This window comes from Oncorhynchus mykiss, chromosome 7, assembly GCF_013265735.2.
Source record: "Oncorhynchus mykiss isolate Arlee chromosome 7, USDA_OmykA_1.1, whole genome shotgun sequence".
Taxonomy (NCBI): domain Eukaryota; kingdom Metazoa; phylum Chordata; class Actinopteri; order Salmoniformes; family Salmonidae; genus Oncorhynchus; species Oncorhynchus mykiss.
This window is the reverse complement of record NC_048571.1, coordinates 78,939,409-78,961,335: the sequence shown is the minus strand read 5'-3', so window position 1 is coordinate 78,961,335 and position 21,927 is coordinate 78,939,409. Positions and strand designations below refer to the sequence as shown.

Here is a 21,927-nt window from a genome sequence, read left to right as displayed (position 1 = left end):
TCCTTTACCTCTGCGCGGAGACCCTCCAGAAAACGAGCGAGCAAAGCCGGCTCGTTCCAGCCACTGGAGGCAGCAAGAGTGCGAAACTCAATAGAGTAGTCTGTTATGGATCGATTACCCTGACATAGGGAAGACAGGGCCCTGGAAGCCTCCTCCCCAAAAACAGATCGATCAAAAACCCGTATCATCTCCTCCTTAAAGTCCTGATACTGGTTAGTACACTCAGCCCTTGCCTCCCAGATTGCCGTGCCCCAGTCACGAGCCCGTCCAGTAAGGAGAGATATGACGTAGGCGACACGAGCAGTGCTCCTGGAGTAAGTGTTGGGCTGGAGAGAAAACACAATATCACACTGGGTGAGGAACGAGCGGCATTCAGTGGGCTCCCCAGAGTAACACGGCGGGTTATTGATTCTGGGCTCCGGAGATTCGAAAGCCCTGGAAGTGGCCGGTGGATCGAGGCGGAGATGGTGAACCTGTTCTGTGAGGTTGGAGACTTGGGTGGCCAGGGTCTCAACGGCATGTCGAGCAGCAGACAATTCCTGCTTGTGTCTGCCTAGCATCGCTCCCTGGATCTCGACGGCTGAGTGGAGAGGATCCGAAGTCGCTGGGTCCATTCTTGGTCGGATTCTTCTGTTACGGTGCGTGAATGAGGACCCAAAAGCGAATTAACGTAAACAGAGCTTCTTTAATAACAAAACAAAACGTAGGCTCAGATGGACCGGCAGGTTCCGACAGGACAGGACAAGGTTGCAGCAAACATGACGATAGTCTGGTTCAGGCATGAACAACACAAACAAGAATCCGACAAAGACAGGAGCAGAAACAGAGAGAGATATAGAGGACTAATCAGAGGGAAAAAGGGAACAGGTGGGAAAAGGGGTGACGAGGTAGTTAGGAGGAGACAAGGCACAGCTGGGGGAAAGAGGGGGAGAAAAGGTAACCTAACAACGACCAGCAGAGGGAGACAGGGTGAAGGGAAAGGACAGAAACAAGACACAACATGACAGTACATGACAATTTTTTTGTGAAGAATCAACAACAAGTGGGACACAATCATGAAGTGGAACAACATTTATTGGATATTTCAAACTTTTTTAACAAATCAAAAACTGAAAAATTGGGCGTGCAAAATTATTCAGCCCCTTTACTTTCAGTGCAGCAAACTCTCTCCAGAAGTTCAGTGAGGATCTCTGAATGATCCAATGTTGACCTAAATTACTAATGGTGATAAACACAATCCACCTGTGTGTAATCAAGTCTCCGTATAAATGCACCTGCACTGTGATAGTCTCAGAGGTCCGTTAAAAGCGCAGAGAGCATAATGAAGAACAAGGAACACACCAGGCAGGTCCGAGATACTGTTGTGAAGAAGTTTAAAGCCGGATTTGGATACAAAAAGATTTCCCAAGCTTTAAACATTTCAAGGAGCAGTGTGCAAGCGATAATATTGAAATGGAAGGAGTATCAGACCACTGCAAATCTACCAAGACCTGGCCGTCCCTCTAAACTTTCAGCTCATACAAGGAGAAGACTGATCAGAGATGCAGCCAAGAGGCCCATGATCACTCTGGATGAACTGCAGAGATCTACAGCTGAGGTGGGAGACTCTGTCCATAGGACAACAATCAGTCGTATATTGCACAAATCTGGCCTTTATGGAAGAGTGGCAAGAAGAAAGCCATTTCTTAATGATATCCATAAAAAGTGTTGTTTAAAGTTTGCCACAAGCCACCTGGGAGACACACCAAACATGTGGAAGAAGGTGCTCTGGTCAGATGAAACCAAAATTTAACTTTTTGGCAACAATGCAAAACGTTATGTTTGGCGTAAAAGCAACACAGCTGAACACACCATCCCCACTGTCAAACATGGTGGTGACAGCATCATGGTTTGGGCCTGCTTTTCTTCAGCAGGGACAGGGAAGATGGTTACAATTGATGGGAAGATGGATGGAGCCAAATACAGGACCATTCTGGAAGAAAACCTGATGGAGTCTGCAAAAGACCTGAGACTGGGACGGAGATTTGTCTTCCAACAAGACAATGATCCAAAACATAAAGCAAAATCTACAATGGAATGGTTCAAAAATAAACATATCCAGGTGTTAGAATGGCCAAGTCAAAGTCCAGACCTGAATCCAATCGAGAATCTGTGGAAAGAACTGAAAACTGCTGTTCACAAATGCTCTCCATCCAACCTCACTGAGCTCAAGCTGTCTTGCAAGGAGGAATGGGAAAAAATGTCAGTCTCTCGATGTGCAAAACTGATAGAGACATACCCCAAGCGATTTACTGCTGTAATCGCAGCAAAAGGTGGCGCTACAAAGTATTAACTTAAGGGTGCTGAATAATTTTGCACGCCCAATTTTTCAGTTTTTGATTTGTTAAAAAAGTTTGAAATATCCAATAAATGTTGTTCCACTTCATGATTGTGCCCCACTTGTTGTTGATTCTTCACAAAAAAATACAGTTTTATATCTTTATGTTTGAAGCCTGAAATGTGGCAAAAGGTCGCAAAGTTCAAGGGGGCCGAATACTTTCGCAAGGCACTGTAGCTAAGTGAATTACATATCACCAGCTAGTTTATATTTGCTAGTAAGCTATCTTGATGTATTTATCATTTTAAATTAAAAACACAAACTCGAAAAGCTAGCTAAAAGCAATGGAAAAGGGTGAATGGATTAACTAACGTAAACTCACGTAATCTCGTACATCGCCTTGGTCAGTACAATTGCCCTTATTTTATCGCCCCAAAAACATAATACTTCCAGATCAACTGTAATGTCAATACCATTGTAAAGCACAATTTCTCCCCTTTCCAACAGAATCAATTACATGACCTAAACACTGCCAGTTTCTGCATAATTCAAGCAGGCAATGAGCCCCGTCGGGTCTTTTTAAAAATGGCGTGTGGGGAAGCAAAACTAATGCATGATAGTGAGACGGAGAGATGTTGTTTGGGAAAATTGCTTTTTTTCACCCGAACTATCCAACTGATCACCTTATCGCCTCTAAAATGTAAATAAAACACTATAAAGAGTTTATATAATGTGTCATTACATACCTATTTGAAGGTTTGTTTCGAATTTGAATCGGGTTTTTAGGGCGGTGCTAAAGTGATCTTAGAAGTAAACAGCGGCTTTGAGAATGATGATCAGATGCAATGATGATGCAAAAAATGACTAGGTATCCCCCCCTTACCCCCGTCACTGCCCATTTCTTGTTTTTAAAGAATGATAGAAGTGCTACACCTGGTGGAGAGAGATTGTAAGGCAGAAATAGTTGCTTTATGCGTGCTGTACGTTACAACATGACACGTCAAGATAGGGCCAGTTTTTTCAACTTTTCTCCAATACTATAGAGCCATTACCATGTCGATCAACGCTTGAATAGAAACCTAGTTCACACCCCAGATTTTGAAGTCAACACAGTCGCTACAGTCCCATTAGTTTTCTTTGTAGCCTAGTTTAAATGTTGCGGTTGCACACATTTGTACGGATTTGGGTGAGTTTATGCTAGCAGCTCCAGCTGTCAGAGAAAGAAGAGAGTAGGCTATGCTGGATATGGCAGAAACCTTTGTGGGAGGACATTATGAACATATTCTCTAGTTGTAGTCCCTAGCGAGACAAACTGTGAGGACAGAGATATAGCAACATGATATTCAGTGCTGTCTAATTTGAGTGTCATGAAGCCTGTTTCTTTGTGATGTTTTCTGTCATCAGATACAGAGAGCTGTGAAACCCTGTCTGCAGATGAAGAGATCCCAGTGAATGTTCCAAGAGAATAAGGGTACATCCTTGTATACCAGTGGTGACCAACCTTTTCTGAGTCGAGATCACTTTCTGATTCAAAATGCAAGCCGAGATCTATCCCTCAGATTTTTTTAAAGCATGGCGTAAAACATATAAGCCTAAGCAACATTAACCAATTAAAAACAGGTCTGTAGCAATGAGGTTTGCGCAGTAGACTATAGGCCCGATTCATTATCACTGCATATTGGCAAAGCTTGAATTGCCCTGCCAATATGTTCTTCTCAGACCAATTTGAAATTATATTTAAACATTTTAGCTACATTATCACACTGGTAATAGACCATGTGTTGTATTACTTGTGAGGCACAGCTGAGTGAGCATAATCATTTGCTTATTTTTTTACTGGACTGATGGCCTGCATCTGCTGGTCAGTCTGAGGGGAGAGAGGGAGCAGCGCTGAGGCTGACTCTCACCTGATTCACCGTACCTCCTCTATCCGCTGAGAAAAGGGGACACAGTCTTCCATCTGATGCCCAAACTTAAGTCACAATGCATTATTTCTGCCTCATGCACCAATTCATGTTGTTACTCCTATGACCATAGAAAGTGTAATAAATCCTCGATATTAAAAAAGACAAGCTGCAAATAACAACTCAAGCTTATCGAAACGCGCATTTTCATGGCTTATAAAAGTGTTCACCAAAGTGTTGACGGCGCTGAATAACAACTTAAACATGCACTTAATCATAAAAACAGCAGCTCTTTGCTGTATTCGTTGTCTCTCCATTCATGGTTTTTTGAAATCTCACATTATCAACTTTGCTGTGCATTTGAGGCTTTCTATTTTTAATGTCTATGGTGTGAGAAACTGCCGACACGGTGCCGACACGGTGATCTGAGCTATCTGATCGGCCAGCGGTAGGCCTATAGGTGCACTTGATTTGCTCTCTGGGCCTGCTGGGTAGTTCTACCTTCAGACACCAGTCGATCGTGATCGTCCGGTTGGTGACCGCTGTTGTATAACATGGGTTATGAGTACCTATGTTAGCAATGTTGTAAACAAAAATACAGTTTAATAGTCACACACAATGTACGTATAAACCTATTACAACTAGAGCAGGCCAACCATGCTGGTTGTGCAGGATTCTGTTCTAGCCCTGCAATAACACACGTGATTCAAATAATCAAACCTAATTAGTTGATAATCAATTTTACTATTTCTGGGCTGGAACAGAAGTCTGTTTAACAAGTAGAACAGTGATCAGTTGAGCGAGGTTGGCCACTTCTGGTATTGTCTTTTTTTTTTGTTAATCTGAAATTATGCTTTAGTAATAATAACCTATTTGTTACTAAGATATCTAACCTTTACATATGAGTTAGCTTACTTGTACACTTTGAAATTATATGAAATAAAATGTTGATTCTTTGAAGTGAAGTGTTTAAAGTTGTTTTAATTGTTAACTTAAAAATATTATTCAAGATGAACTAGTGTTAATGTTGATTAATCACAGATCACAATCTTGCAATAAAGAGGGGAAGGGAATTTGTCTCTAATTTGTGTTTTTCTATGTTGTATTCGCAAATGAACAGTACATTTTTGTTCAGTTTTAAGTTCTCCAGTTTGTTTTATTTGATTGCCAAGCTATCTCTGAATATCAGCCATGTGAACCCATTTTTCAGCTGACTATAGTGGCATGCAATGCCAAAGCACCATAGGCCTACAGTAGTGCTTCCCAGCTCTGGTCCTCCAGTACCCTCAACAGCAGACATTTTGGTTGTAGCCACTTTAAGGGCCAGATGATTCGTTGACACGTTGAATCAGGTGTGCTAGACCGGGGCTCCAATATATATAAAAGTAGTTTTCCTGAAATCCTGGTTGGAGGATCCCCGATTTCCTGCTTATTGCCCTCCTGATTCAGGTAAACCGTCAACCGGGATTTTGGGAATACCAGGGGATTTATTGAAGGTTCCCTGGACCGGAGTTGGGAACCACTGGCCTACAGTATGATGGTATTAACCTTATGGGCATTTGCAATACACCCCTTAACGTTGTGTAGCTGAAGCAGAGAATCTCTTAAATCACATGTTGTCTACATGTCACATGTTGTTTACTTATTGTTCAGCAGTATGTTCTCAATGTTAAAATTACATCGATAGACAATGTATATGAGGCTAATCATTATACTAGACTTTGTACATGCCATGTGCTAACATGAAATAGTTTTAGTGCAAATCCAACCATTGTAATGTAGGTGGTGAAATGTCTGGAAGCAGGAGATGATGGGATCCATAGCTTAGACTATACTGTTCTTCCAGACGGTCTGAGTGGCACTTGGAGGTGTCACTGTGATAATGAAAATTGTTGGCCTAAGACTACCACAACAATCACATTGTCTATGCTAAATATGTTTAAATTGTAAAAGAAAGAAAGAATAGTTTGGCTATAAGAAATACATTTTTATTAAATGGGCCTAGGCAAAGCAGAGATGACACACAAAATACTTTTCATTTCACTCATACTACAAAATAGCCTATTATTAAAGTACAATATGTTTACAATATAATAAATAATAGTATTTTACATGTTGTTCCAAATGACATTTTATATATTAATACGTGTACATAAATACATGACTGGGAAACTGTGTTTCTGTTTAGTCAGCAGTTATTGCTGATCTCTTTATTCAGTTTAAGGGGACACTACTCAAATGGCACAACAGAATCATTCAGATTGACTAAGGAACAGCATATGACAACCATTTTGTCTAACTGAGGGATGTCTCCTTTCATATCTGGAAAAGGACAAAGTAGTAGAAAATGATGATGCCCACAGCATTGCTCATCTTTTACTGTCAACAAACTGTAGGAAGTCAGCTGGTGAACCTACAGTACATAAACACATGAAAAGTTAGAATATCACTTATTCAGGTCACCTGTAACATCAGGGCTATTTCATGTCTGGTTGTGTTTAATTCATTCAGGTGTTTTAGTTTCATATGAAGATGACATATTTTGTTGTGCTGGAACAACCAATAGTCAACACAGCAGGTTGTCTTATCCCATTGAGGCCTATGCTGTAATGTCCATACATTTTCCCTCCTCTTGTGAATAAAGTTCTCAGCAAATGATCATTGAGTCAGTGCCACTGGAGGTTTTTTGGACAATAATGTCCTCCTCCAGGCTAGATTGACAATATATTGTAAAATGCGTGCCTCCCCTTTTCCGTAGACCTAGATTAGATGGTTGCAAAGGTCATTTTATTTATCTATTTGTCAGTGTCAGCAGAGTAGGCCTAGGCTTCACCAGGATTTATCCTATTCAAAAAGATGTAAGCTAATGTCTCCAGTCATGTAAAGTGTAGTAGAATTGCATGAAATGTGTTTATCAAAGGAAATACTTTTCCTGTGAAAGGGAAATAAAAGCAACCTCTCTGATATAGTCTATAGGCCTATGCCACTACACGCTCAATCATGCAGAGTGATAATTAATTAATATCCTAATAAATTGGAAAGTAAATCTACTCATCACATTAAGAATAGTAGTCTTACATTAGTCTGCAAATTGCTGAGAGAAATGTAGGTCCCTGATATGCATGAAATGCTTTATTATAAAGGTGCATTTTTATGGTAAAATATTTGCTTCCGCAAAACTTGAACTCACCCGCCGCCGCCTGTGAGAGAGACACATGCTAATAGCTAGACTACAAGCTATGTAGCTAGCAAATGTTGGCTAACGTAGTCTTGTTGTCAACACCCGGTTAGCATAACAGCTAACAGCTACACTAAACTCTAAATAGATCAGACTGACAAGTGATGAAATGATCGTTGCAGACCCTGTACTGACGGCTGCCTGCGCTCAGGTCTTGACGGGCAAAAAGGTTTATTTGCTTTTCTGACAGCTCGTGAGTCTTATCTCCTTAGTGTTTCATGTTTGCTGTTGAAAATGTTTTTTTCCCCATGTTCTTTCCTGCCTTGTTAGAGCAGCAGAAATTGTCTGTGGTGATGAATCAACTAGTTTTAGGCACTGTTGTAATGCAGCTTGGGGTAGATGCAGCTGTTATTGTGGGGATAATTGATGTGGTGGTCTTCCAACATGGCTGCTAGGAGGTGTTTCATGTCGTCTGGCAACCCTCTATAGAGGCTACTAGGAAGAACCCTTCATAGTGGTTTCTAGGTAAAACCATTTATAGAGGGTTCTATGAAGAACCCTTCATAGAGGGCTTTAAGTAGAACCCTCTGCAAAGGGTTCAACCTAGCACCAAAAGGGGTTGCATTATGGGAGCAAACTGAATAACCCTACTTAACTTTTCATTACACACATAGCTGTAAGCCAATTCCGGTACAGTTTATTGTTTCAAAGAGATGATGTTCATATTGCATTATTCAACATTGTTCTCGCTATGTTTCATACTTCTTAAAGTGTACTTAACAGACCCCCTCCTTGGTTCCCTGGCCGCACAAGTGTCTACTCTGTGCTGTTAGCGTTAAATCGATTGCTTTTAGACTGAACAGTAGCTGTGGTTCTCGGGAGCCAACTGAAGGCCGGCGGCTCCACAATACTGTCTGGTAAACAAATAATGACACAATCTGATAAAATAACAAAGGTAAGGGCTAATAAAGGCTAAATGTATTTTTCTGTCACGGGAGATGGGAAATATTATCGCTAAATCCTCAGGGGGACCTCATAGAAATGTTCAGTAAGCAGGCCATTTACTTTTATGACACAGCAAATTTTCCCCCTCATCTTTTTTTTCATTTGTATGTCCTTTTACGTGGACCGCTGAGAAATGAATCACTCCAGGAAGTAGTGGATAAATAACTTTTCATGTGAAAACACCTAGGCTTTAATGGCTTTACTAAATGATCCATAATACGGGAGCACTCAGTCCTGCAGATTAGGGCGGGCCGAACCGGAGGAGGATGCTGCGTTAGCTGCCGCCACGCAGCCATCGCCGCCGCGCCTGAGATGGGCACAAATCTCTTTTACGAGGCTGCCTCTTAAATATCTGTCAGTCTAGTGTCTCACACATGGCACTCTTCTACAGCTCCCCACACAGTAATTGAACCATCTCCTTCTGAGTGTAGAATGCTGTGGGAAGCCGTTTGAACAGACTGTGTTGCTGCCATTAAAACAGGCCTATGGATAAATCTTGCCGGTAGGGGCGAAAAAGAAAGCTATCGACTCAAAATCCTCCGTTCGTTCCAAAGGAGCTGGCCTTAAAATGTTTTTTCAGCCAGAAGAGGACTGGCCACCCCTCAGTCTGGTTCCTCTCTAGGTTTCTTCCAAGATTCCTACCTTTCTAGGGAGTTTTTCCTAGCCACTGTGCTTCTACTTTTGCATTTCTTGCAATTTGGGGTTTCAGACTGGGTGTCTGTATAGCACTTTGTAACAACTGCTGATGTAAAAAGGGCTTTATATATACTGTATATATTTTTGCACATACAGTTCTTACCTCTCTCTGCATGTATTTGTAATCCACAGTATATTCAAGTTCAAGTTTTATTCCACTCATATAGCAGTCAATACAAACTGAAATCCATGAGCATGTAATTTAAGCAAAAACAATTGTAAGTGTTATGCAGGATGGGAGCAGGATTTGAAGCAGTTCAGATGGTATTGAGAGGAAGCATTGATGGTCTTGGAGGTAGCCAGTCAGTCGGCGTCAGAAAGACAGAAAGGTCCACTTCGCAGACTCAGCTACGTACCTGGCTGCCCCCTCAGGTTCTACTTTCTCCTGCTTTGTAGATGGTTAGATAGATTGCGGCGACTCCACACTAACACCGTGTAGCACCCACTTGGGGGATGCTACTCAAGAGCAGCCTCAAAGGTGCTGGAAGCTCACCACACAATGTTCATGGTCACAAAAAATCGCTTATTACGCTTCAATTGCCGCTTCCTTAGTATATCACTATGGGTGCAATTACTCAGAGACGCTCCAAACACCTGAGGCTTCCAACTATTCATGTTTTAAAATGCTGATACAGGATATTATCATTTTTGTTATTAACACTGTATTATTTTGTAACTAACAGGACCACAACTGACAGCACCACATTTTGCATTGTTGTCCAGTAGGCTATGCTTATTGGCCATCTCAAATCAAATGTTTTTTTGTCACATGCTTCATAAACAACAGGCGTAGACTAACAGTGAAATGCTTACATACGGGCCCTTCCCGAACAATGCAGAGAGAAAAAAATAGAGAAATAACAGAAAAGTAATAACACTATTTATAAATACACAATGAGTAACGACAACTTGGCTATATTTACAGGGTATTAGTACCGAGTCGATGTGCAGGGGTACGACGTACTTGAGGTAGATACACTACAAAAGTATGTGGTCACCCCTTCAGCAATAGGGGTGGCTTTTTTCAGCCACACCCATGCAATTTTCATAGACAAACATTGGCAGTAGAACGGCCTGTACTGAAGAACTCAGTGACTTTCAACGCCGCATCGTCATAGGATGCTACCTTTTCAACAAGTCAGTTCGTCAAATTTCTGCCCTGCTAGAGCTGCCCCGGTCAACTGTAAGTCCTGTTATTGTGAAGTGGAAACATCTAGGAGCAACAACGGCTCAGCCCCGTAGTGGTAGGCCACAGAAGATCACAGAACGGGACCGGCAAATGCTGAAGCGCATAGCGGGTAAAAATTGCCTGTCCTTGGTTGCAACATTCACTACCGAGTTCCAAACTTGAAGCAACGTCAGCACAAGAACTGTTAATTGGGAGCTTCATGAAATGGGGCTATTTGGTTAACTATTTAACTGTCTAACTGTTTCAGTCTTATGGCTTGGGGGTAGAAGCTGTTGAAGATCCTGTTGGTTCCAGACTGAGTGCATTGGCACCTTGACTAGCTGCATCACTGCGGTAGCAGAGAGAACAGTCTATGACTTGGGTGGCTGGAGTTTTTAAAGATTTTTAGGGCCTTCCTCTGACACCGACTGGTATCGAGGTCCTGGAAGGCAGGGACCTCGGCCCAAGTGATGCATGTACTACACTCTGTAGCACCTTGCAGTCAAATTCCTAGCAGTTTCCATACCAGGCAGTTATGCAGCTAGTCAAGATACTCTCAATAGTGCAGTTGTAGAACCTTTTTAGGATTCTGAGGGCCCATGCCAAATCTCTTCAGCCTCTTGAGGGGGAAGAGGCGTTGTCGTACCTTCTTCACCACTGTGTTGGTGAGTTTGGTCCATGATACTGAGGAACATAGAGGCCCCATCGATGTGGATGGGGTCGTGCTCGGTCCTCTGTTTCCTGTGTTCCACGATCAGTTTCTTTCTCTTGCTGACGTTGAGGGAGAGGTTTTTGTCCTGTCACCACACTGCCAGGTCACTAACATCCTCTCTATAGTCGGTCCTATCGTAGTCAGTGATCAGGCCAACCACCATCGTGTCGTCAGAAAACTTAATGATGGTGTTGGAGTTGTATGCGGCCAAGCAGTTGTGGATGAACAGAGAGTTTAGGAGGGGATTAAGCACCCACCCCTGAGTTTCCCCCTGTCTTGAAGGTTAGCGTAGCGGATGTGTTTTTGCCTACCTTCACCACCTGGGGGGGGCGAACCGTCGGGAAGTCCAGGATCCAGTTGCAGAGGGAGGTGTCCATCCCAGGGTCCTGAGCTTAGTGATGACACTATAGTGTTGAACGCTGAGCTATAGTCAATGAACAGCATTCTCACATAGGTGTTCCTCTTGTCCAGGTGTGAGAGGGCAGTGTGGAGTGCAATAGCGATTCTGTCATCTGTGGATCTGTTGGGGCGGTATGCAAGACTTTTCTCTTGATCGGATGGTGGGGAGCACGGAACATAATTACAGTATTTAATGTCCCTGGATTAGAGTGCCTGGAATGATGGTGTTGATGTGAGGCATGACCAGCCTTTCAAAGCATTTCATGGCTACAGATGTGAGTGCTACCGGGCGATGGTCATTTAAACAGGTTTTCTTGGCGTTCTTGGGCATATGGACTATGGTGGTCTGCATGAAACATGTAGGTATTACAGACGGGGTTAGGGAGAGGTTGAAAATGTCAGTGAAGACACTTGCTATCTAGTCAGCGCATGCTCTGAGTGCATGTCCTGGTGATCCGTCTGGCCCCGCTAGGTCCTACTCGTATCGGCTACTGATAGTGAGATCACACAATCATCCGGAACAGCTGGTGCTCTCATGCATGTTTTAGTGTTGCTTTCCTTGAAGCGAGGATGGAAGCATTTTGCTGGTTAGGTAGGTTTGCATCACTGGGCAGCTCATGGCTGGGTTTCCGTTTGTAATCCATAATAGTTTGCAAGCCCTGCAACATCTGATGACCGTCAGAGCCTGTATAGTAGGATTCGATCTTAGTCCTGTATTGTCGTTTTGACTGTTGGCTTGTCTGAGGTCATAGCAAGATTTCTTATTTGCGTCTGGATTTTGTCCCACTCCTTGAAAGCGGCAGGTCTAGCCTTAAGCTCAGTGTGGCTGTTGCCTGTAATCCATGGCTTCTGGTTGGGATATGTATGTAAGGTCATTGTGGGGACAATGATGTCGATGTACTTATTAATGAAGCTGGTGACTGATGTGGTGTACTCCTCAATGTCATCGGAAGAATCCCAGAACTTATTCCAGTCTGTGCTAGCAAAACAGTCTTCTAGCTTAGCATCCGCTTCATTGGACCATTTCCGTTACTGCTACTTCCTGTTTGAGTTTTTGCTTGAAAGCAGGAATCCAGAGGATAGAGTTATGGTCATATTTTCCAAATGGTGGGAGAGGGAGAGCTTTTGTATCCGTTTCTGTGTGTGGTTGTAAAAGTGATCTAGAGTTGTGTCGCCTCCAGTTGCACAGGTGACGTGCTGGTAAAAAATGAAGTAAGACAGATTTCAGTTTTCCTGTATTAAAATCACTGACCACTAGGAATGTCGCCTATGGATGTGCATTTGTTGTTTGCTTATGCATTTGTTGTTTGCTTACTTGTTTGCTTATGACCCTATACAACTCATTGAGTACGATCTTAGTGAGGGCATCAGTTTGTGGTGGTAAATAGACAACTATGAAAAGTATAGATGGTAACTATCTTGGTATATAATATGGTCTGCAGCTTATCATGAGGTATTCTAACTCAGGTGAGCAAAACCTTGAGACCTTCTCTTTGTCACAGGACATGAAACCCATTGAAAACCTGTGGTTTTATTTGAAGAAGGCAGTCCATAATAGCAGATGAAGGATATCAAGGATCTGGAAAGATTCTGTATAGTGCAATGGCCTAAGATCTCTCCCAATGTGTTCTCCAATCTCATATTTTTTTTTTTTATCCTCGCAAGGTGAGGTATCGAAATATATTAAAAACATGGGTGACAATATTTTAGGTCCCTATCTTTTTGACAAAAAAATATATATAACTTGTTAAACAAAATATCTTTCTCTGAGCAATTGTATACCGAACAAAAATATAAACGCAACATGTAAAATGTTGGTCCCATGTTCCATGAGTTGAAATATAAGATCCCAGAAATGTTCCCTTCGCACAAGAAGCTTATTTCACTCCAAATGTTGTGTACAAATTTGTTTACATCCCTGTTAGTAAGTATTTCTCCTTTGCCAAGATAATCCATCCACCTGACAGGTGTGGCATATCAAGAAGCTGATTAAACAGCATGATCCAGGCTGAATCACTTCCGGCCATGATTGGGAGTCCCGTGTGGCGGCACACAATTGGCCCAGCATTGTCCGGGTTCGGCCAGGGTAGGCCGTCATTGTAAATAAGATTTTTTTCTTAACTGCCTAGCCTAGCTAAATAAATAAAACAAGACATAAATACACTATGTAGGGAATAAGGATGCCAGTTGGGATGCAGACATAGCCTTCAGAACTCCTTTATTATTCTTGTGGAGCAGTGGTGTGCAGTTCCACAGTATATGCAATATTAATGGCCAGGACGTGCTAAGAGCAGTCTATACAGACCTACAGTAGCCAGAGATCGAGAACAGTCAACGTGAAGCTCAACTGAAGAGGAGGAGGACCCACAAACAAACAGGAAAAAATGTTTTAAAAAATATGTTCACTAAGTGCATATCTGCCATTACTGCCAGGAACTGTAAAAAATTAAAAATAAAGCAAATAATTATTCCACTACCTTCTATCTCATATCAAAGCAATTTACTCATCCAGTTTTATTTAGAGACAGCAAAACAAACCTTTAGATGATGAATAACAGGCACTTTCTTCATTATAATACTTTTCTCATTACTGTAATATTTTGTTCTGTTTTCCTATTGGGTTAGTCAAAAACTTTTATTGAAATCCCCTTGAGGCTGTCACAAAGTAGACTGCCTAAAACAGACAAACACCCCAGCCAATAACTAATGACTTAGCTGCTTCTGCTTGTGAAAGCTGAGGCCAGTCAAGGCATTAATAAGGACTCTAGCTGCTGCAGACTATAACTCCTACTTCCCTATTTTAAAAACACAATAACTTAGCATTTGCATTTATATAGTTCTTCCAGCCGCCTCACTCCCAGGCAGTCCCGAAATGGCTTCACGCTGATTATTACCTGGGGAAAATTAAGATAACAAAATAACCCCATGAATGGGAATAGCTTCCCAGCTTTACCAGCGCACAACCAGGTATGCAGAAATGCACAACCCCCCCCCCCCCATTTCCAGCAATGCAAAAATGTTATCTGCTTAATACCATCTCTTTTTAAGGCAATACAAAACGTTTCAGACTGGTCTCAGCCATACAATGACACAGACCCCTTTGTTTGAGGATAGGCAGGGTGTCTACTTTAGCATTTTAGGAGTGATAATGATGGTATTACACAACACAGTACATGCTTAAAGATCCCATAAGAACAGCATCAATAGATCCAGCCTTTGAATTATCCGACGTGAGGTGAAATATGAATCACTAAAAGCTGGAATTAGGTTAAACTCAAAGGGCTACACTGATGAGGATTTAGCGTTGCAATAATAGGAAAGAGTTCGAGAACATCGCAGAATTCCTAGGCTTCAGTTCCATGCCATTGCATGGAAAACATTCCCCTTAGCTAGCTATGCTAATAGCTAGCACAAGCCGCCAAGGAGAAAAGTTCCAGGCCCTGCTAGCAAGTGAAGATTAAGGAGAAACCAAAAAGGTGGAGACAGATACTGATCTGAGGCGCCTGTGGTAATGGCTGGGTGGCTTTTAATATAATACACTATCCTTTTCCCTGCACCACCCTCGGGAGCGACTCTCATGACAGGAAACAAACAGAACGCTGACACATTCTGCTAATTAGCATAATTAGCATAAGGCATGACAGGGCTCTGGGAATGCTACAGCTGTGACCTTTTGTGGACAACACCAGCTGTCAGTAATTACCTATAGCTGGGCCAAGGATGTAGGCTGAATCTCCGTCCTTGAGGGGCCATTGCTGCCACCAACCCAGTCACCCCAAACAAGATGTTTCTCCACAGAGAAACACCGCTAAAAGGCTAGTTGAGTTTTTCTTTCCCCACAGGACTGTGGCCCATTAAGCTTTATAGGCTTAAGGCTTTGCTTTGGCTAAAATGTGTGACTAAATGTAAAATATAGGCTTTGCAGTGCCAGAGGCTTGTGGCTACACACATTTTACTTAGAACAGCCAAGAATTATGCTTCAATGAAACAACTGTGTCCCCCAATAAATATTTATTTTAAAGGTGTCATGGAAACTATTCAGGTTCATAAATGGTTGTAATCGTCATTAGTTGCTTGTTTGATTTTTAACATTCTTCCATCTGTCTTTGTAGATAGAGATCTTAAATATCTTGATGAGCTCTTTCATCCCTGATAACGCTCTGTTACGAAGGAGAGGTTGTTTAGGAGAGGTGTTCTGAAATAACACATTATTGTCAGTAACAAACAATATGCAGGGCATTAAAATAGCTCTCCAGCCTGCCCTCTCTCCCTCTCTCACGCTTCCTCTTCCTCTCTGATTCACTATCCGTTTGTTTAAGTGAAGGGCACGCCTGGAGGTCCTGAAGCCTTGTGTTATTGTGCTGTTCTGACATGCAATTCTCCCGCAGGAACATCAGTGATGAAGGTCACTGCATGGGATGCAGATGATCCTACGTACGGAAGCAGTGCCAGGGTGGTGTACAGTGTGCTGGACGGAGAGAGCTTCTTTACCGTGGACAGACAGACTGGTAAGGGCAGACTCCTGGAACGACCAGACAGAGTCAAAGATGATGTGTATACTATGTATTGCTTGTAGTAATACTTATATACTATATATTACTTGTGGTAATACTTGTATTTTACAAGTATTACTTGTAGTATTATACGTGTAGTGTTACAGTATTGAGTGAAATACACAGGTACCAACCCAATGCTTTATCCACGGAAATAATAGTGAGTTGATATATTTCTTGTCTCATACCTCATATTGTGTACTTAAACTCAGCAAAAAAAGAAATGTCCTCTCAATGGCAAATGCATTTATTTTCAGAAAACGTAAATGTGTAAATATTTGTGTGAACATAACAAGATTCAACCACTGAGACATAAACTGAACAAGTTCCACAGACATGTGACTAACAGAAATGGAATAATGTGTTCCTGAACAAAGGGGGGTCAAAATCAAAAGTAACAGTCAGTATCTGGTGTGGCCACCAGCTGCATTAAGTACTACAGTGCATCTCCTCGACATGGACTGCACCAGATTTGCCAGTTCTTGCTGTGAGATGTTACCCCACTCTTCCACCAAGGCAACTGCAAGTTCCTGGACATTTCTGGGGGAAATGGGCCTAGCCTTCACCCTCCGATCCAACAGGCCCCAGACATGCTCAATGGGATTGAGATCTGGGCTATTCACTGGCCATGGAAGAACACTGACATTCCTGTCTTGCAGAAAATCACACACAGAACGAGCAGCATGGCTGGTGGCATTGTCATGCTGGAGGCTCTTGTCTTGATGAGCCTGCAAAAAGAGGGAGGAGGATGTTTTCCCTGTAACACACAGCGTTGAGATTGCCTGCAATGACAACAATCTCAATCCGATGATGCTGTGACACACCGCCCCAGACCATGACGGGACCCTCCACCTCCAAATCGATCCCGCTCCAGAGTACAGGCCTCAGTGTAACGCTCATTCCTTCAACGATAAACATGAATCCGACCATTACCCCTGGTGAGACAAAACCGTGACTCATCAGTGAAGAGCACTTTTTACCAATCCCAGTCCAGTCCATCGACGGTGGGTTTGTTCCCATAAGCAACGTTGTTTCCGGTGAAGTCTGGTGAGCACCTGCCTTACAGCAGGCCTACAAGCCCTCAGTCCAGCCTCTCTTAGCGTATTGTGGACAGTCTGAGCACTGATGCGTTCCTGGTGTAACTCGGGCAGTTGCTGTTGCCATCCTGTCCCTGTCCCACAGGTGAGATGTTCGGATGTACCGATCCTGTGCAGGTGTTGTTAGACGTGGTCTGCCACGGCGAGGATGATCAGCTGTCCGTCCTGTCTCCCTGTAGTGCTATCTTAGGCGTCTCATAGTACGGACATTGCAATTTATTGCCCTGGTCACATCTGCAGTCCTCATGCCTCCTTGTAGCATGCCTAAGGCAAATCCATACAGCTGAGCAGGGACCCTGGGCATCTTTCTTTTGGTGTTTTTCAGAGTCAGTAGAAAGGCCTCTTTAGTGTCCTAAGTTTTCATAACTGTGACCTTAATTGCCTACCGTCTGTAAGCTGTTAGTGTCTTATCGACCGTTCCACAGGTGCATGTTCATTAATTGTTTATGGTTCATTGAAGAAGCATGGGAAACAGTGTTTCAACTCTTTACAATGAAGATCCATGAAGTTGTTCTTTGGATTTTTACTAATTATCTTTGAAAGACAAGGTCCTGAAAAAGGGGCGTTTCTTTTTTTGCTGAGTTTATATTTCTCAACATATAAGGATACATATTGAAATTAAAATTGTTGCCATTAAATCTCTGAAGTGTTATATTACAGTCTGTCCAGATGCGGATTCTCTAATTGTCTCTCCCAGTCAGCACATTTGGGTGAATTCCCCTTTGGTCTGAGGGCCTGTACCTGGGCTTGAATCGTAGTCTCTCAGGCATATCCCAAGGTTTGTGTTGCCTGCAAATGTCCTCCTGGGAGCAGCACTAAACTTTTAATGATTCCTTTTTTTTGTCTCCCCACTTTGATTCGGTTGGCCCTAGTGCCTAGATGATAAATGGCCTTGTCTCGGCAACGTTGGCCTGGAGACTTGCAGATCGTACCAACTCTTGTCTTCCCCCCCTTCTTTTTTTTATCGACATTAACTATTCAAATAGGTGTGGGGGGTAGAGGTCATCAAGAGAACAGAGCAGCTGTGAATTTCCCCTCATTAATGTCGCCCCAGTCATTCAGAAGAGTGTTAATCCTTCACTATCTTTTTCTCTGTTCCAGATACATGACCAGAATATGATCAATGGCCAATGTCTGAGGGATGTTTCGAAAGTAGCAGTCATTTGAATGTATTTGAACTTCAGAGTGGTATTTGGTATTGAAGTTCAAGTGAGCTTCTTCTCAGGATGAAAGCCTTAGGATTCTATTAAATTACATTCCATACATTTCTAGGAAAGAGACATAACTACCTGGCACTCTGCTCTCAGACACTGTCATACAAATACATTTACATGTTGGTCATTTACTGTAGCAGACGGTCTTATCCAAAACGACTAACAGGCAAATACACAGGACTCATATTCATTGACAATTGATGTGCAATATATAGTATGCTATGAATGACATCCCCTTTCAAGAATGTTACAAATGTTAGCAGTCAAGAAACATTTGATTGAGTTGAATAAGTTCTGACTAAGAAAGACCTGATGCAAAAATATGTATTTCTGATGCTCCCCATGCCCTTGGTTATTGAAAGCTATTATTATGTGCCTCCATATCCTGCAGATGAATTTTCCTATGCACAGTATGCTGACATACAAGCTTTGCCTGCAGCTACCTGATGTTAAATGTGAGTGCAATCTCTAAGTTGTGTGTCTAGCTGAGTAGCACAATGCAAGGCACTGGGAGAGGTGCCATCAACTAAGGCAGGGCAACAATAGAATTTGATGTGGATAAGCCACCAGGGAATAGAGTTTGGCTCCCGCTATTTGACCAGAGAGTAGACTCTTCCCATTGCCATCTCGTTCAGTTTATCATGAATGAATGAATTAATTACATTTTATTTTTGTGTGAAATTGGCAACCCATCCCTTATGAGGTTAACTGACAAATAAACAAACTTGACACATAAACAAATAATTAATTGACACAAACAAATAATTACAACCCTAGAGCAGTAAAATAATATATATACATACATACATACATACAAACATACATACATATACACATACATGCATACATACAGTGCCTTGCAAAAGTATTCATCCCTCTTGGAGTTTTTCCTATTTTGTTGCATTACAACCTGTAATTTAAGAACAACAGCAAAGGACCTTGTGAAGATGCTGGAGGAAACAGGTACAAAAGTAACTATATCCACAGTTAAACAAGTCCTACATCGATATAACCTGAAAGGCCGCTCAGCAAGGAAGAGGCCACTGCTCCAAAACCGCCATAAAACATCCAGACTACGGTTTGCAACTGCACATGGGGACAAAGATACTTTGTACTTTTGTACTTTTTGGAGAAATGTCCTCTGGTCTGATGAAACAAAAATATAACTGTTTGGCCATAATGACCATCGTTGTGTTTGGAGGAGAAAGGGGGAGGCTTGCAAGTCGAAGAACACCATCCCAACCGTGAAGCACAGGGGTGGCAGCATCATGTTGTGGGGGTGCTTTGCTGCAGGAGGGACAAAATAGATGGCATCATGAAGAGATAAAATTATGTGGATATATTGAAGCAACATCTCAAGACATCAGTTAAAGCTTGGTTGCAAATGGGTCTTCCACATGGACAATGACATACAATGACATTGACATACTTCCAAAGTTGTGGCAAAATGGCTTAAGGACAACAAATTCAAGGTATTGGAGTGGCCATCACAAAGCCCTGACCTCAATCCTATAGAACATTTGTAGGCAGAACTGAAAAGGTGTGTGCGAGCAAGGATGCCTAGAAACCTGACTCAGTTAATTCCTCTCTGTCAGGAGGAATGGTCCAAAATTCACACAACCTATTGTGGGAAGCTTGTGGAAGGCTAACCCGAAACACTGGACCCAAGTTAAACAATTTAAAGGCAATTCTACCAAATACTAATTGAGTGTATGTAAACGTCTGACCCAGTGGGAATGTGATGAAATAAATAAAAGCTGAAGTAAATCATTCTCTCTACTATTATTCTGACATTTCACATTCTTAAAAGTAAGTGGTGATCCTAACTGACCCAAGACAGGCAATTTTTATTAGGATTAAGTGTCAGGAATGGTAAAAAACGGAGTTTAAATGTATTTGGCTAAGGTGTATGTAAACTTTGGATTTCAACTGTTTATACCTGTTCTGAAAGGCCCCAGAGTCTGCAACACAACTAAGCAAGCAGCACCACCAAGCAAGCTGCACCATGAAGACCAAGGAGCTCTCCAAACAGGTCAGGGACAAAGTTGTGGAGAAGTACAGATCAGGGTTGGGTTATAAAAAAAAAATTCTGAAACTTTGAACATCCCACAGAGCACCATTAAATCCATTATAAAGAATTGGAACGAATATGGCACCACAACAAACTTGCCAAGAGAGGGCCGCCCACCAAAACTCACGGACCAGGCAAGGAGGGCATTAATCAGAGATACAACAAAGAGACTAACGATAACCCTGAAGGAGCTACAAAGCTCCACATCGGAGATTGGAGTATCTGTCCATAGATCCACTTTAAGCTGTACACTCCTCAGAGCTGGGCTCTATGGGAGAGTGGCCAGAAAAAAAGCAATTTCTTTAAGAAAAAAATGTGCAAACATGTTTGGTGTTAGCCAGAAGGCATATGGAAGAAGATACTCTAGTCAGATGAGACTAAAATTGAGCTTTTTGCTCTTCAAGGTAAATCCTATGTCTGGCATAAACCCACCACCTCTAATCACCCTGAGAACACCACCCCCACAGACAGTGAAGCATGGTGGTGGCAGCGTCATGCTGTAGGGATGTTTTTCATCGGCAGGGACTGGGAAACTGGTCAGATTTGAAGGAATGATGGATGGAGATAAATACAGGGAAATTCTTGAGGGAAACCTGTTTGTCTTCCAGAGATTTGAGACTGGGGCGGTGGTTCACCTACCAGCAGGACAATGACCCTAAGCATACTACTAAAGCAACACTCAAGTGGTTTAAAGGGAAACGTTTAAATGTCTTGGAATTACCTAGTCAAAGCCCAGACCTCAATCCAATTGAGAATCTGTGGTATGACTTAAAGATTGCTGTACACCAGCAGAACCCATCCAACTTGAAGGAGCTGGAGCAGTTTTGCCTTGAAGAATCTGCAAAAATCCCAGTGGCTAGATGTGCCAAGCTTGTAGAGTCATACCTCAAGATACTTGCAGCTGTTATTTCTGCAAAAGGTGGCTCTACAAAGTATTGACTCTGGGGGGGGGGGGGGGGGGGGGGGTGAATAGTTATGCAAGCTCAAGTTTTCAGTATTTTTGTCTTATTTCTTGTTTGTTTCACAATAAAAAAATATGTTACATCTTCAAAGTGGTAGGCATGTTGTGTAAATCAAAAGATACAACCCCCCCCAAAAAAATATATTTTAATTCCATTTTTTAAGGCAACAAAATAGGAAAAATGCCAAGGGGGTGAATACTTTTTGCAAGCCACTGTAAATACATACATATGTAACCGGTGTGAAATGGATAGCTAGTTAGCGGGGTGCGCTCTAATAGAGTTTCAATCGGTGGCGTCACTTGCTCTGAGACCTTGAAGGGGTTGTTTCCCTTGTTCTGCAAGGGCTGTGGCTTTTGTGGAGCGATAAGTAACGATGCTTCGAGGTTGACTGTTGTCGATGTGTGCCAAGGGTCCCTGGTTTGAGCCCAGGTAGGGAAGAGGAGAAGGACGGAAGGAACACTGTTGCACATACATAACATATACAGATAATTAAATACAGAAAAATTAAACAGAAGGCCTTTGAACCCAGTGTGGCACAAAGAGGAGATTCATGTGGTTCATTGTGAGTCTAGGATCTGTATCTAAATATACAGTATATGGGTGGAAATTGCACTGAAAGGAGCAGAATTTCACCACTTGCCCTGGTTTTCT

General features: G+C 42.3%; 1 protein-coding gene across 5 annotated transcripts in view; it reads left to right on the top strand.

Annotated features, from left to right (window-relative positions):
- The window catches only part of LOC110528552 (cadherin-22), a 269,991-nt gene that overhangs the window by 154,929 nt on the left and 93,135 nt on the right, over positions 1–21,927 (top strand). For all 5 annotated transcript variants that reach the window (XM_036984155.1, XM_036984152.1, XM_036984153.1 and 2 more), the window contains one exon: positions 15,768–15,887. In XM_036984155.1, coding sequence (XP_036840050.1) covers positions 15,768–15,887 — 120 coding nt within the window. The remainder of the gene's footprint in view (positions 1–15,767; positions 15,888–21,927) is intronic.